The sequence below is a fragment of the Pezoporus wallicus genome, unplaced genomic scaffold, assembly GCF_028554395.1.
Source record: "Pezoporus wallicus isolate ANWC-B61680 ecotype Strahan unplaced genomic scaffold, APGP_CSIRO_Pwel_v1 contig_7684, whole genome shotgun sequence".
Lineage (NCBI taxonomy): Eukaryota > Metazoa > Chordata > Aves > Psittaciformes > Psittacidae > Pezoporus > Pezoporus wallicus.
In genome coordinates, this window is record NW_026642638.1 from 1,057,972 (window position 1) to 1,072,340 (window position 14,369).

A 14,369-nucleotide genomic window follows, 5' to 3' on the forward strand; every position below is an offset into this window, starting at 1 on the left:
AAACTGCCGTGAAATTCAGATTTATAAATTAATGAGATTACTTATTACAGACTGCATGCATTTAATTAGCTTCAGAAACAAAGGAACACATTAATTCATAAGACAGATGAGGACAGTGGGGTGTGTATTTCTCAAGATTAAACTCAACAAAGTTTCTGAACAAACACCCAAATAGTACCAATAGAACCAGTAGTATCTGGTGAGCCATAAAATATCCTAAATAACTCAATGACACAGCACCAAAACACTGCAAAATCTGAATTGCAGAAATTCATATGTAGAATTTCTGCTGAATAGAGCCTTACAGTAAATTGTTAAGCTGTTAGTGGTTAACAAAACTAAGTAAAATATAAAATGCATGCTCAGCAACTACCAGTTAAACTCAATGGCATTTATAGTTTTAATATATCCATTATCAGCAATGGACATTATGCCAGAAAAACACAACTCCTAGCCTGGAAGAGGTTTTTTTAAAGATTTAAGAACAAATGCAAAAAGCAGCCTCCATAAGCAAAATAAACAACAAAACATAAATCAAGGCAAATATTGCAAAAGAACTGCAATGTTAGATGAAAAATATACAAAAACCCAACAAGCAACAGAAAAGTGTGAAAGATGTCATGAAAACAAAATGACCCAATCCAAGCAGCTAAACCTGTTTCCTTTTGACTTCATGCTGGTTTATGTATTTTACTAATAAGCTTCGGAATTGTTACTCATACCTAACCAGAATGAATACTGTCAAGTGGATCAAAGAACTTAGTGAGATTATCAAAACCAACATATTAGGCAAATCATGAATTGTGTTAATCAAAATTAAGGAAAGAACACGTACAACAGTTAATGCTGCAAGAAAGTCATTAAAGCCGATTCCTAATTTCCAAATATCTTGATCTCTTTATCAACCAACTCATGTTTACAATGCTATCAACTGAAGCCACAAGTTAAAGGGACACTTTAATTTTTATTTGGAAAATATGTATCACAGGCTGTAGGTATAATCTCTTTTCTGAACTCCCAATTCACTTTCAAATCCTTCAATAAGTGAACAAGAGAGAGAAATTTTGCATTTACTATACAGGAGTAGACAAGCCACGTATTTTCTCAGATATAACTGGCACATGAAGAATTGCAGTTTGTACCTTCTCTGGCATAAATAGTGTTTATTAGCAGATACTTCTGCAGATTTTACTTAATAAAACTGACACACCCCAAGGGGCCACATCTATTTCCAACATTAAATAACATCACAAAGACTCACTACTAAGCTTTATAATAATGGAGAAAACACATTTAACTTAATTTTTTTTTTAGAAAAGTATTTCACAGTGCCGTTTTAAATACTGTTTAATCGGCACGAGGATGCTGAGAACACACTGGTATAAATGCCATCAATTTATGACAGTTTCTGAATTGAAAAGGATTCTTACCTTCAGATGTGACAAACAGTTCTGCAGGAAAACGTGCCAGTTATTTAAAAAAAACTGTTTCTGACTGACACACAAGAGGCAGGTGATCAATGGATACAAAGCCTATGAGTAGGGAGGAAAAAGAATTGATCAAATTGATCTTTGCAGACCTCCTAAGTCTTGTACGTTAAGGCACACAGTTGGTTCTTTCTCTCACAGTGTTAGCACTGCACAGCAGCCTCTCCCCTGCACTAGGCACATGGATGCCAGGCAATCTACATGCTGTAAGAGTGCATGGTGTAAGGCCAGGGCAGTGGGACCATGGTGAAGCTCATCCCCTCACAAGGCCTGATCTCAAAGGCTGAGAATTGATCTCACTCTTGGGTACAATATTCCCTCCTTCCCTGCAACCATATGATTCAACTCATGGGAGAAGGAACTGCCTATAAAATGAATGAATATTCAGGCAAAACATCATCAACTCAGTCAAAAATTCAGGCAGACTTTAGGTTGTCAGAAATGTTACTTCTACTCAAAGTCCACTTTCTGTAAAGAATGAAGCATAATTTAATAATCTTTGAATATGCAGACTAGCATGACTTTGCTTTGCTTTAGTAACGTAAGATTTCTTTAAACACCACATACAGTTAGCAGCATACACGACGGTGATTTAACATCAAATCTGACTGCAGGTTGTCTTGCTATGGAGCAAAATTAAAGAATGAGAGTGAATATATAAATTGTAATTTTGATGTAACCATGCTTCTGACTTCATAAATTAAATTACATTGTGAATGCCAACTTCAACTACGTCACGCTATTCTTACGTAAGTACAACCACGTCCAATGATGTATGCTTTATATGCTCAGAATACCAGAAAGTAAAGCTCAGCCCTAACATGAAAGTGAGAATAAATAATTTTAAAATCACTTGTGTTACTGAATACACAAACTGCAATGCAAAATTTAGCTCCACATTTCCAGCAAACTGAAGTGAATCAACTTGGAACATGGTTGCCATGGTCATCAAGAATTACCAAATACTGCATTAATAAGAGATTTAAAGACTTGCTAAAATGCCATTTTAGGAGACAAGCTAAGATGCAGTATTAAGGAAAAACAACTGACAGATTTATATCCAAGAGAGGCAATAAAAATACTGGAGAAAGAAGTATGAGGAGAGGAGAAAACAGGCAGAGTAGGGTTATCACCAGGCTGCTACTTTGCTGGAAAAGCCTTGACTGACACTTTTAACTAAACATAATTTAAATACCAGACTCCCTTAAAGCAAGCTCTTTCTAGAAGAGACATTAGGTTAAATAAGTGTGCTAAAACCCACTAAAATAATCAAAATCAAGCACTGATTTGAAGACAACCCCACAAGTGAGGGAACAGAGCAAGTATCTTGCACAAACAAATCAAAATCAGAGCAAATGCATATACGTAGTGCAAATTTAATTACACTTGAACTGAGGAGTTAAGATTTAAATTAGTACAGCCGTTAGTTTTTCCTCATATAATGTACTACATTAAAAGTCTAAGATAAGCAAAACAGAGAATTTTAAATATTTCTTTAAAATACCAGCGAATGCTTCTTTCTTGAACTCAATTCGAAGGTAGTCTGATAAAGCATCTCCACAAAATTTTTCAAACATGGCACATTCACTTCATTTTTAACAGCCTATTAAAAAAAAACAAACACATAAATGGGTTTAAAAGTTTATACTGTAGGCAATTTAAATATAGATTAAGATGTTCGTGAGTTCAAGAACACTCAAAAGTTAAATCTTATATTAAGTATTTATCTGAAATACAAATAGAAGCATAAGAAATCATGTCATACACTATAACCACACAGCTACACAAAACTCACAACAAATCCCCAAACCCACCCATCCAAATCCATTGTATGGCCTGTATACCATACTTAAAAGAATTAGAGAAGAAAATCTGCCACCAGCTAACAAATAAAAACTACACTGAAACTCTTTCTAAACGTGATTTCATATATCAAAAAACAGACAGACAAAATGACCCCTATGAATTTTTCACTGTTCCCCTCTTTAATGCACCTCCAGTTCTGGAAACTGAAAACTGAGGAAACGACAGACAGTATTACCAGCCAAACATAAGGTTCGGCTTTTAGAGTAAATGAAACAGATTCATGAAGCCCTACAAATTTTTACCCACTCTGCCCTTGTATACAGCACAGCCTTTCCTCCACAAACCAGGCAGCTACCTTCTTTATCAAAACCTCTGTAAGTCTCTTAAGCTTCTCCCTGGCTATCTGTGATGATCCATTTAAACATCCTAATTAAACCTAATTTAAGTTGCCCAAAGCAGTGGGAAAAGCTCCATCTCTGACAGTGCTCAAGGACAGGTTGGACAGCGCCTTGGGCAAAATGGTCTAGGGTAAGACATCCCTGCCCATGGCAAGAGGGTTGGAATTAGATGATCTTAAGGTCCTTTACAATCCTAACCATTCTATAATTCCATGACTATTCTTAACCTACTGTTTTATAATGTGTTTCTGTTTTATTTATCAAATTGGGAGGTAGGGGTGGGATGATCAGAGAGGGAGTTAGCTTTCTGGAAGAGATCCACTATACTCGTAATTTCCCTACAACATAAGGCAATTTTTTGCTAGGTTTTATTGTTCAAAGCTGTTAAAAGACATGTCTTGTCCACCTTGCTAAGGCACTCTGAAAAAAATTCATGAAGGGGAAGCATAAAAAATAGTGTATAATATCTCTGTAATGTGTACAATCCAAAAGGAAAGAACTGAGAATGCAGTTATGTTTTAAATCACTTCCTAAATACCCCCAAATTCTTTATCTTTTTGCTACACTAAAGCTAGCTCCACATAAGAAATTAGTCAGGTGTTGCCAACACCACACTCTAGAGGTTTAGGATATAACCTTGGGCTTATAGATCAGCCTTAACTTCCCTGCTGTAAAATACACTGTCATACGCTGTCATCATTATACCTGCAGGGTCCAAATCAGGTCATTTTTTTTTTTAAATGCCTGAATAACTAAGCAAGAAAGTAACAGTAAAGAAGTCACAATGCCAAAACTTAATAGCTCCCTCACTTCAGCAATTCTCCATATCCAAGATGCAGAAAAATCTAGATTCAGTTCCTTCATCTGCTTCAAAAAGATTCAAAGTTGTCTCACATCTTTGAAGAGAATGATTGACCTCTCAACTGCATCTCAATCTGGGATGGACTCTGCTTCTATTTAAGAAGCTCCATTTGTATGAAATTGGAGACAAAATGATTTGGAAAGAAAGATCAAGCTTCCTTCACCAACCATTTAAAGAGCTGATTCAGGCTATGGTTTTAGGAAGCAATCCACAGAACACCACATGTTCTGCACAACCAGCGTGCATGCCTTTGCGGTTACAACCAGACAGACCCAATTCCCAAATGCTGCTTCTGCCTCATTACTATGCATGCAATTTTCACTATATTTAAAATTATGAATTTGCAAACTAATACTTGTGTTTACTTTCACTTTTCACTTTGTTCAAAACAACAAATGCATTCACTTCTTAACACGACAAGAAATTCTTCTCTAGAAGAGCATACGTATGCTCAGGTAAGATCAAGACTTCAGTCAATAAACAGCTATTACTAAGAGTATCACTTCGTGATCAGGTCTTAAGAAGACAGATTCTCTCCTTTCTAGTACTTTTTTAAAAAGAACCCAAGGATGAGACCAATGAAAGAAGAGAAGTTCAGAGAGATTTATCTTTCTTTTCCTATGAGCTTGCTTAGATGAGATCCCCACCTGGCTTGCTAGTCTTTGTAGAGCCCATTCTGCAGAATGGGATCTACATGTTCCAGTTCTCCATATATAGTGAGATATGTCCTATGTCATAACATGGAGCCATCACCTGCCGTCTTCTGAGGCAGTATACTAAGCACACTGTGGTTTAGCATTTGCTAATACAACTAACATTTTGGATTGTCCAAGTTTACACAGCTGAGCAAAAGTGGCCTAGGAGGAAAGAACCTGTCCTGACTGAAAGTGCTCTCACAAGCAGCACTACAGGCACTGTAGATGCAACAGTGTGGTGATATTGAGGTTTTTTTTTCTTATTCACAGCTGCTGGTTTTAGATTTAAAACACAGTCAGGAGATGACTGCCTGTTCTTCTGCCTGAAGGATTACATCTAGTGGACACTCACCTCTACAGTTCTTATTTAATTATCCAAACCCTACATTCTTCCTTCTTGCATGGGGGTTCCCATTCTCTCTATTGGACTGTAAAAATGGTACATACCTCAGTTTATTCTAGAAAGAACTTAACAGGGTTCAGCTATTAAAGAAAATCCAAGAGGACACTTGAGGGAACAAATACTCAACCAAAGAAATCTCAGATTTTTACAGCAAGTATAAGATTACACAGTGCTCTGGTGATAAAAGGGTCTAGAAACCAGACAATTTTAAGAAGTTCTGAAAAAAGATTGTAAACTTGCTAATACACAAATCACACTCACACATTTCTCTTGTAAAAATTATGTAGGCGCTTGTAATTTACTTAATAGTCTTTTTGAATCTGTAAAAAGGTAACACTGTGAGACTTAATGGAAGCAGTTTTAACAATGAAAGCCTAAGTAAAAGTGAAGGGAACAGTGGAGGGGGGAAAAAACCCAACATAAAATTAAAAATACTTACAGCAGCCACAGGGATGAGAATTTCCACAAATAAACCAGCAAGTGCATGTTTTATATCTTTATCTTTTACCTCCAGGAAGTATTGAGCACATTCCTTAGTAAGGAAGCATTAGAAAAATACTTAGAAAAATGAAGACAAGTGTAACTATGCCATAAAAACTACTAGCAGTATCAGATTAATTGCCAGTATGAATTTACAACATGCAATGTGGTTAAGTCAGTCTTATATTCCTTGACAATATCAACTTTACAAAACTTTGGAAACTTTAAAACCTGCTTCCCCAGCAACTGAAAAGAAATTGAAAGAGCATTTGTAACAGCAGACAGCTATTCACTTCCTACTCAGAATAGAGTTCCCAGGATATAAAATACAGATATTTAGATAGAAAATAAATGCTTAACTCTACTGAAATTATTAGCAAATAGTATTTATATATTTATATATATATATATATATATATATATATATATATATATACACATACATACTTGTTTTCATTTTCAAGCTGACTTTGATGCCAAGAAAATTTTACAGGGAAATAAATAATCCATACATGTGTCTGCACACTCCACTACACCAAACTGACCGCTCTCGACAAAATCTGAAGCACCTATGTGTATTTTAGTTTTTTCAGGATTGAGATCAATGTCAATGACTGTTAAACAGCTCTAATAGAATTTATGACCAAGTTGCAGTAACTTCAGTTACTGTGGAACGGGCAAGTTACTCATTAGGACAATTTTAATCCACAATCAAGAGAAGCAAACAAATAAGATTTTAAAGTCTCTCTGAAAATTAACTGAAGTGTTTTTTAAAGGAAAGTGTTTCTTTGCATCTTAGCTGTTAAAAAAAATATAACTAGTAACTTCAACTCACTGCTTTCATAAAGAAATAAAATTATTTGATTGCTACCCATTTTTATTTAGTTTTGAATGAATTCATATATTACAGATTTGCCACATTACTGAGACAACAGAGAACAGGTTTCCATTACGCTAGATACTCACAAACTGAAGAGAAACAAATGATTCACACCTCTGAGAGCTCACAAACTAAACCGAAAAGGATGAAGGATGACACACAAGTAGAGAGAGCAACTGATCACAGCAAACATCATTCTAGCTTCATGGCAAACATTGAAAATGATGCTCATTTCAGCTTTCTGTAATACTCATTTACCTGCATGAACTGAAATGATGCTTCAAAATCCTCCACAGGATACATCTTTACTCGGAAAAACTTCATTCCCATTATCAAACTGATGATACTTTGTACTACATGAGGACTCTGTTCTTTTTGTCGCAGTTCCTTTAATTCAGTGACAAACTTCTTCCTAACAGCTTGGAATCTGAACAAGGGATACAGACAGCAATTATTTGCATTCTTAGTTATTTTTATATGGTAACTATAATTTTGAGCAGATTTCTTTATTCTGTTAATGGTAACATCATCTACAGTAAAAGAAAAACAAGCAAGATGAAACCTGACGCTTAAAACCTAGCCATTTAAGAATGCCTCCGATGAACAGCAAATTAGAATAAACTCATTAACTTTACAACTATTGACTGATTCCCTGCACCTACAAGTTGACAGCAAAGCAATTCAGTGCTGTATAAGGATGCTTTCTTGATTTGTTCAAATTTATTGTGCTGGAACATGAAACAGAAATGCCAGACTACACCTGACTACACTTCACACTTAAGGGGTTAGTTACTTAGTTTATTAAGAGGTCCTTAATAAACGCTACTTTATTCAACAGTCTTTAAGCCTGGAGTGATTTTTCGCCAAGTGCAAGAGGAATTGGAGACTGAACTTACTTTGACTGAGCAAGAACCCCTGTCACTTCTGCATACAGGTCTGCAATAATATGCACATTCCCAGTGTTGGTTCCTGAATACCTACAGGTATTTAAAAGAATAAAAAAGTATTAATATAACTTTGTTCTTCTAATCCCTAAGTGTGTTCTCAATTGCAAAAAGGTTGTTCCCTAGCAAGGCAGATTATTACCATGAAAACAATAAAAGTTAAGCGTAAAATGCATGGGTGACATTTAAAGTCATGTAGTTTCATTAAGTCAACATAAGAGACATATTCTGTATAGTAAGTTTACTATTGTTACCAGACTCTGACTTTTTTTACTCTGGCTGGCAATGCAAACCATTCTGTATATTCTAAGCAAAATAAACTCAGCAATATATTAAACACGATATTGGCATCACAGAAACATGGCAGGAAGGATCCTGTGACTGAAGTCTTGGAATGGAAGGTCATAGGCTCTTTAGGAAAAAAAGGTCGGGCAGACAGGGAGGGCATGTAGTTATTTATGTCAATGATCAGCTGGAGAGCATGTAACTCTGCCTGGGGATGGGTGATGGGCCAACTGAGAGCTTGTGGGTTAAGGTAAAAGGGAGAACTGTGATGTGGGACATTACTGTGGGGGTCTGCTACACGCCACCCAATCAGGAGGACTGAAAAAAGGTAGATTTAGGTTAGGCATCAGAAGTTCTTTACTGTGAGAGTGGTGAGACACTGGAATGGGTTGCCCAAAGAACTGGTAAATGCTCTATATCCCAGTGTTCAAGGCCAGGCTGGAAAGAGTCTTTGGTGACATGTCCCTGCCCATGGCACGGGGGTTGGAACTAGAGGATCTTAAGGTCTTTTCCAACCCAAACCATTCTATGATTCTAGGAAACACAGATGTGTTCTTTGAAGATACATTCTCAGTTTAAAGATATCAATCAGCGTTTGTTTACAGTTTTATCATCAATATGTTACATGTAAGGCAAAGAAGAACAATCACAACATTCAAGCACAGGCTTGTAATACATAAAATATTTTGAAGTACAAAAGTGAAACTTACCCTTCCTTATGTTTAAAGTGCTTGAAAGCCAAGTTTAGAACTTCATGTACTAAAGGATCTGGCACTGGATGAACAGGTATCTGAAATGCAGACACATTTATATGTATGTAAGTATGCATGTATATATACATACGTAAGTATGTATGAAGTAATAAACAGTACTCTGCAACAGCATGTAAAAATCTCTGCCACCAGTGCCAAAGGACAAATCCTATGTTGGCATATGGTATCAAGTTAATTCTGCAATTTCTGAACATTTACACAACCTGCACTGAAATTCTCTTAAATTATTCTGCATACTGGCTTTTAGGGATTAAATTAGTAATAAACAACAGTAATGTAAACACTATGCATTTGACATCTAAATTTATTAGACCAGGTTAACTATGCATCTTTCCACACTTTCTGCCTTGGGAAGTGTTACTATTACAGATTTAACCTCAAAACACAATTCATCTCAATATAAAGGAAGACAAAACCAAAAAATAAGAATGCAGAAGAGATAATAATCTCCATTTTAGACTTTCTGCAGATGAAAGCAGCCAGAACATGTAAAAGCCTTCCTAGCAAGAAGTAATAATTTGATGAGAAACCAAAATGAAACATTGATTAGAAGGCTCTTTTTCACCACAGCTGACATCACCACTTTTCTCAGGCTTAAAAGAAAACATTTACTTAAAAATTAAATGTATACTTTTAAAAAAGCACTATAAATAATTATGAAGTCATGATATCTTTAAATTTTCAGTGCAATTTATGTAGGGACTAGGATAACCCTAGCAAACATTACTGCTTGAAGAATGATTTTCACTAAAATATATTAGAAAAAAAGGTTACTGTCTTGTCTGCAGAAAATGAAGCAGTTACTGCTTGAGAATTTCATACTCTTCTGCATCAAGTAAGCTATTTGTCCAAGAAATTCCAGTTACTGTAACTAGCTATTTACATGCATATTCATACAATGAGTAATATGCAGTTATTTAAGCAAAATATTTTTGTTCCTACATAGGTTGTATGTGTCACACCCTCTCTGGTTGCTCTGTGCATTTTACAGAAAGGGCTGGATCATACCCCTTGCACCCACTAAAGACAGTTTCTAACAATTAAATAATGATATGGCTCCCAGGGAGATGAATGTAACTTGAATGCAAATATGCTTACTGATAAAAAGCCATCCTTTCTGTGCTTTGATTGCCTCACTGCAGACTCACATTAAAGGCAGAACCCCCCCTTTAGATAACTATTAATACTAAATTGATTGAAGGATTCTCTTACTTGATACATCTCTATTTAGTGGTCCATTCTGGGCCTTTAGCAGAGGAAAATATCCTTATCAGAAAAATACCTATCTTGTCTGGAGTACAGGCACAAGAGGCTTACCAGCATTAGGGGAGTCACCAGAGACTCTTCAAAACCAAAACTTTGGCAGCTCTCCTGACATATGAATCACTAGCAACACATACTCTACTCAGCAGAAAAACTAGTACCAGTTCAAAATACAGAAGCTATCCATACAATCCTCCAATACCAAACAATCTATTCCATTTTCTTTTTTCTTTTGCACTGGTAGAAATTTTAGGCAGAAAGCATGAGCTAAAGATTTTCTGTAAAACACTAACATATAAGCATTTGATGGTTTTAATACTATTCTCTGCATCTCTGTTCATGTAGTATAGGAATACCACTTTGAGAGAAGGACAGGCAGGTTTTCTTTTTTCCCTATGTCACAAACATCTCATACACAACCACGTAAACATAAATCTCCCAAAAATTATTTATTTGCAAACTAAACCACAGTCTTTGATTTACTTAATACAGAAAGCCATTTGATTTTCCTGGGTCTATACATAAAAGACAAAATACTGAAGCATTGAAAACATGAAATTTGCTTGTCTGCTTCATGTTTCAAGCAGTTTCTCAGAGTACTTTCTCTCCTCTCAAAAAAATATAAGGAAAAAATGCTGCTATTTGAAGCCAAACTCTATCTTCTTGTCCATACACCAATGCAAATTTTGTATGAACGGACATGTAGCATGACATCTAGCACTACAAGGTAAGTTGGTAGTGCCATTTTAATCTTGTCATTCAATGATTTCACATTGTATTTCAAAAATGTTTAAGCAGACGAAAGGTACTGAATGTAAGTAAAATGTTATTTTTTACAGTTTTGCTTTTTGCAGTACATCAGCAGAGTTGACTTAGTGGATTCAAGACATGAACAGAGTTAATGCAGGAATAAGAAAAGGCAGGAGAGGTCAAACACTTTATGTAATTGAGAGTGTAATTACAGCTTTGCATATGCTCATCATACATATGCTCCAGTTTTTAATACAAGAATTTAAAGGATATCATCAAAACTGACATTAAAAGCAAAAGATTAAAAGATGTTTGCCAAAGCAAAGGAGCTTACCTGTTTGAGAACCTCTATTAAAACTAAACAAAAAATGAAATCTACAGCTAAGTCTCTCCTTTCAAGTAGATAATCTCTTTCACGTTGTTGGTCATCCCTGAAGTAAGAAATCAAGAACACACATATCATACACAAGACTGAATGCAAATATTTCAGATATATATTACATATACATAATAATACATAATTATAATACATATGTTGCATGTAATCATTGCTGCACATATACAAAAGGAAAGTCTTTGGGGCCTGGTGTAGCACTGACATCTTGCCCCTTCTTGATAGGACCTGCTAACAACCAAAACAATTCAAAAAGGGAAAGATTAGCTTGAAATTACTAGCATCTAACCTCCTTCTGTACATCAACCCTAAAATAATTAAGTCACTTCACACATCATGTACACAAGCTAGAAACACTACCTCAAAGAAGCCCATATTCTTTCCACACACATTTAGGTAACAACAGATCCAAATATAAATACTTGTCAAAAAGTACCAAGCAGACATGTTCTTACAAGAAAACACACAAAAATCAGACAGGCTTTTCACGGAAAACCCTTACCCCTTCGATTTTGTGCTAGACCGAGGCCTATATTCATAAGATTCATCTTCTGTTCCATTTTGACGCCTGTACCAGTCAAACAAGGTGCGTAATAAGGAAGGGAGACAGTGCTCTGCTACTGAGCTCATAGAGCTTATCAACTGAAAAAAAAAGAAGAAAAATACTTCAGCATGATAAAGCAATCTAAAAATTCTAGAATTATAATTGTTTCAAATTGGGTTTTGGTGCTAAAACTAATGTATCATATAATGTTACAAAGTGGCAACTTTATATATAATTTCAACCTAGGGCAATTACTGTAAATACAACACACCAAGTCAATTATTATATTAAATTTAAGCAAAGTGTTCCGAAGCTCCCAGGGATCACAGAATGCTAAATGTATACAGATAACCCATATAAAACCATTGAAGGGAAAAAAACAGCAGAGATTTTAGGATGCCCATGAATCTTGTCATGATTCTATCACTACATGTTTTTGTTTCTGAAGTTACATGTACAATTCTATGATTCTAAAGGAACATGTACAAATTGAGATGTTCAAGAGAATTTTCTGATGTGCAGAGGTCTGACAAACTTCCTTGGGAAAAAACTATAGTGAAATCTTGTAAAAAAAGGAAAGGAGAAGATGAAAGAAAAACTATGAGAAAATTTGAGACTTGTGGGCTATTAAAACTATTATTCTTCAGTAAAAGGAAGCACTGGAAAAAAGAACTCAAAAGACTCATTCATATAGATAAAGCTTTGAAAAATCTTCACTGAGATTTCATGTGCTACTTGCATCAGCTTGGGGCACTCAGACATCTCTGTTGACCTCACTCCCGGACATCGTAAGTTAAAAGCATTAATACTATTTGGGGGAAAAAAAATTATTCAGAAAGCAGGAAGAACGTACTCTCCTCATAAATTACTAAACTAAAGGTGTTAGATTCAGCATAAAATCATCAAGGTAATCCTTAGATTAAAAGCTGAAGCTGAACTTGATGAAGAAAGGATCTATCACCAACCACAGCAATCCAAAATGTGTTTTGCCTTCAGGATTTACTGTCAATTCCCATACTCCAAATAACCTTAACACTGTGGAAATACACTAATTTCACTCTCTCTAAAAATAACAAGTTTTTTATCTATAAATATAATGACATTTCCAATATACTGCACAGCTCTATGTCCACACAAAAGGACACAAACAGATGAAGCAAGCACTGAAGTTACCCACTGCTCTCAATGTAAAATGACCCTACAAAGCATTTCTACTCCCCTGCTCTCCTTCTGGACTGATGTGTTTATTAGCAGAAGAAAAATTAGAAAACTGCATTTTAAGCTTTATTAGATTTTTCCTTAGTTTTTCCTGCAAGCTTACACAGTGTATTAATACCACTACCATTCATAACCATTCCAGCAGTTAGGCAGTTTAAATCATCTTCCACAGAACCAAGCTGTAGCACATGAATTAAAAACGTTGCCACTAGTGAAGTGCTAAAACCAGAAACTACTAATGTTATAAAGCATTTTCCTCTTCAAATGAAAAATCAGGTTTAGATTATAATTATTTATTTCCTGCCATGTTTTGCATCCTTAATGTTCTAATGAGAAGACACTGGAATTATCAGAAAGATGAAATCTTTGCTCATATTACATAGCTGGTAAGCAGAACATGAGCTATATGCTTATTCTTTTTATTTAAAATAATTGACATGCCTCTTGGATACTAAATTCAAGATTGTCTTATATAAAAATTATAAGAAACCCCTTTTATTTTAGCATTACATTATGTCTATGTTGAAAGCAGCAACCCAGACAAAGGGATTCTGTAATGCCCAAGAGGACAGGACTGCACTAGTCATCATGACGAACACTTATATTCTTTGGAATGAAACAGCAAAGCATGCTCCAGTCTTAAAGGCCATAACACATTGCTAATTGCTGCACTCAACATACGCAACAGTACACTAAGAAACAAGGAGAGAGATAGATGAAAAATTATAGTAAGATGCTAGAGCCCAAATTCCAGCTATGGCCAAAATCCTGATCTTGAAAACCTGGCTCAAGTTGTGCCTAATCATGAATAAGCCTGAACCTCAGAGATACATCTGCTTTCAGTCACTGAGATGGCTAAGATATGCTTCTGCATGATCATAAAGTTTTGGTGTCTTAGGGCAAGCGTAGGAAATTGCCAAGTACGATTCCTACAAGAAGTAACAGAAGAAAAATACAAGCTATTTCAGTTTCAAGCTGTACAAGCAAAATTATTTTAAGAAATGCAATATATGCTCTACGAAAAAATTCCTGTCCAGTAGCTTCTTGGTGCACTAGGAATGACGAAGGGAAATTACTGATACTAAAATGCTAAATCTTTAATAGTTTAGAGCTGCATCAACACAAAATTTCCTTCTCATCTTCCAAAGTTCCATCTCCTTTAGCTAAATTTACATTTGTGTTCCAAT

At 35.4% G+C, this 14,369-nt stretch overlaps 1 protein-coding gene across 13 annotated transcripts in view; it reads right to left on the reverse strand.

Moving 5' to 3' along the window:
• The window catches only part of FRYL (FRY like transcription coactivator), a 134,842-nt gene that overhangs the window by 71,613 nt on the left and 48,860 nt on the right, over positions 1 to 14,369 (reverse strand). For all 13 annotated transcript variants that reach the window (XM_057431086.1, XM_057431092.1, XM_057431095.1 and 10 more), the window contains 8 exons: positions 11,923 to 12,062; positions 11,361 to 11,457; positions 8,951 to 9,030; positions 7,908 to 7,988; positions 7,270 to 7,438; positions 6,091 to 6,183; positions 2,992 to 3,090; positions 1,431 to 1,532 (listed from right to left, as the gene is read on the reverse strand). In XM_057431086.1, the coding sequence (XP_057287069.1) occupies positions 1,431 to 1,532; positions 2,992 to 3,090; positions 6,091 to 6,183; positions 7,270 to 7,438; positions 7,908 to 7,988; positions 8,951 to 9,030; positions 11,361 to 11,457; positions 11,923 to 12,062 (861 nt within the window). The remainder of the gene's footprint in view (positions 1 to 1,430; positions 1,533 to 2,991; positions 3,091 to 6,090; positions 6,184 to 7,269; positions 7,439 to 7,907; positions 7,989 to 8,950; positions 9,031 to 11,360; positions 11,458 to 11,922; positions 12,063 to 14,369) is intronic.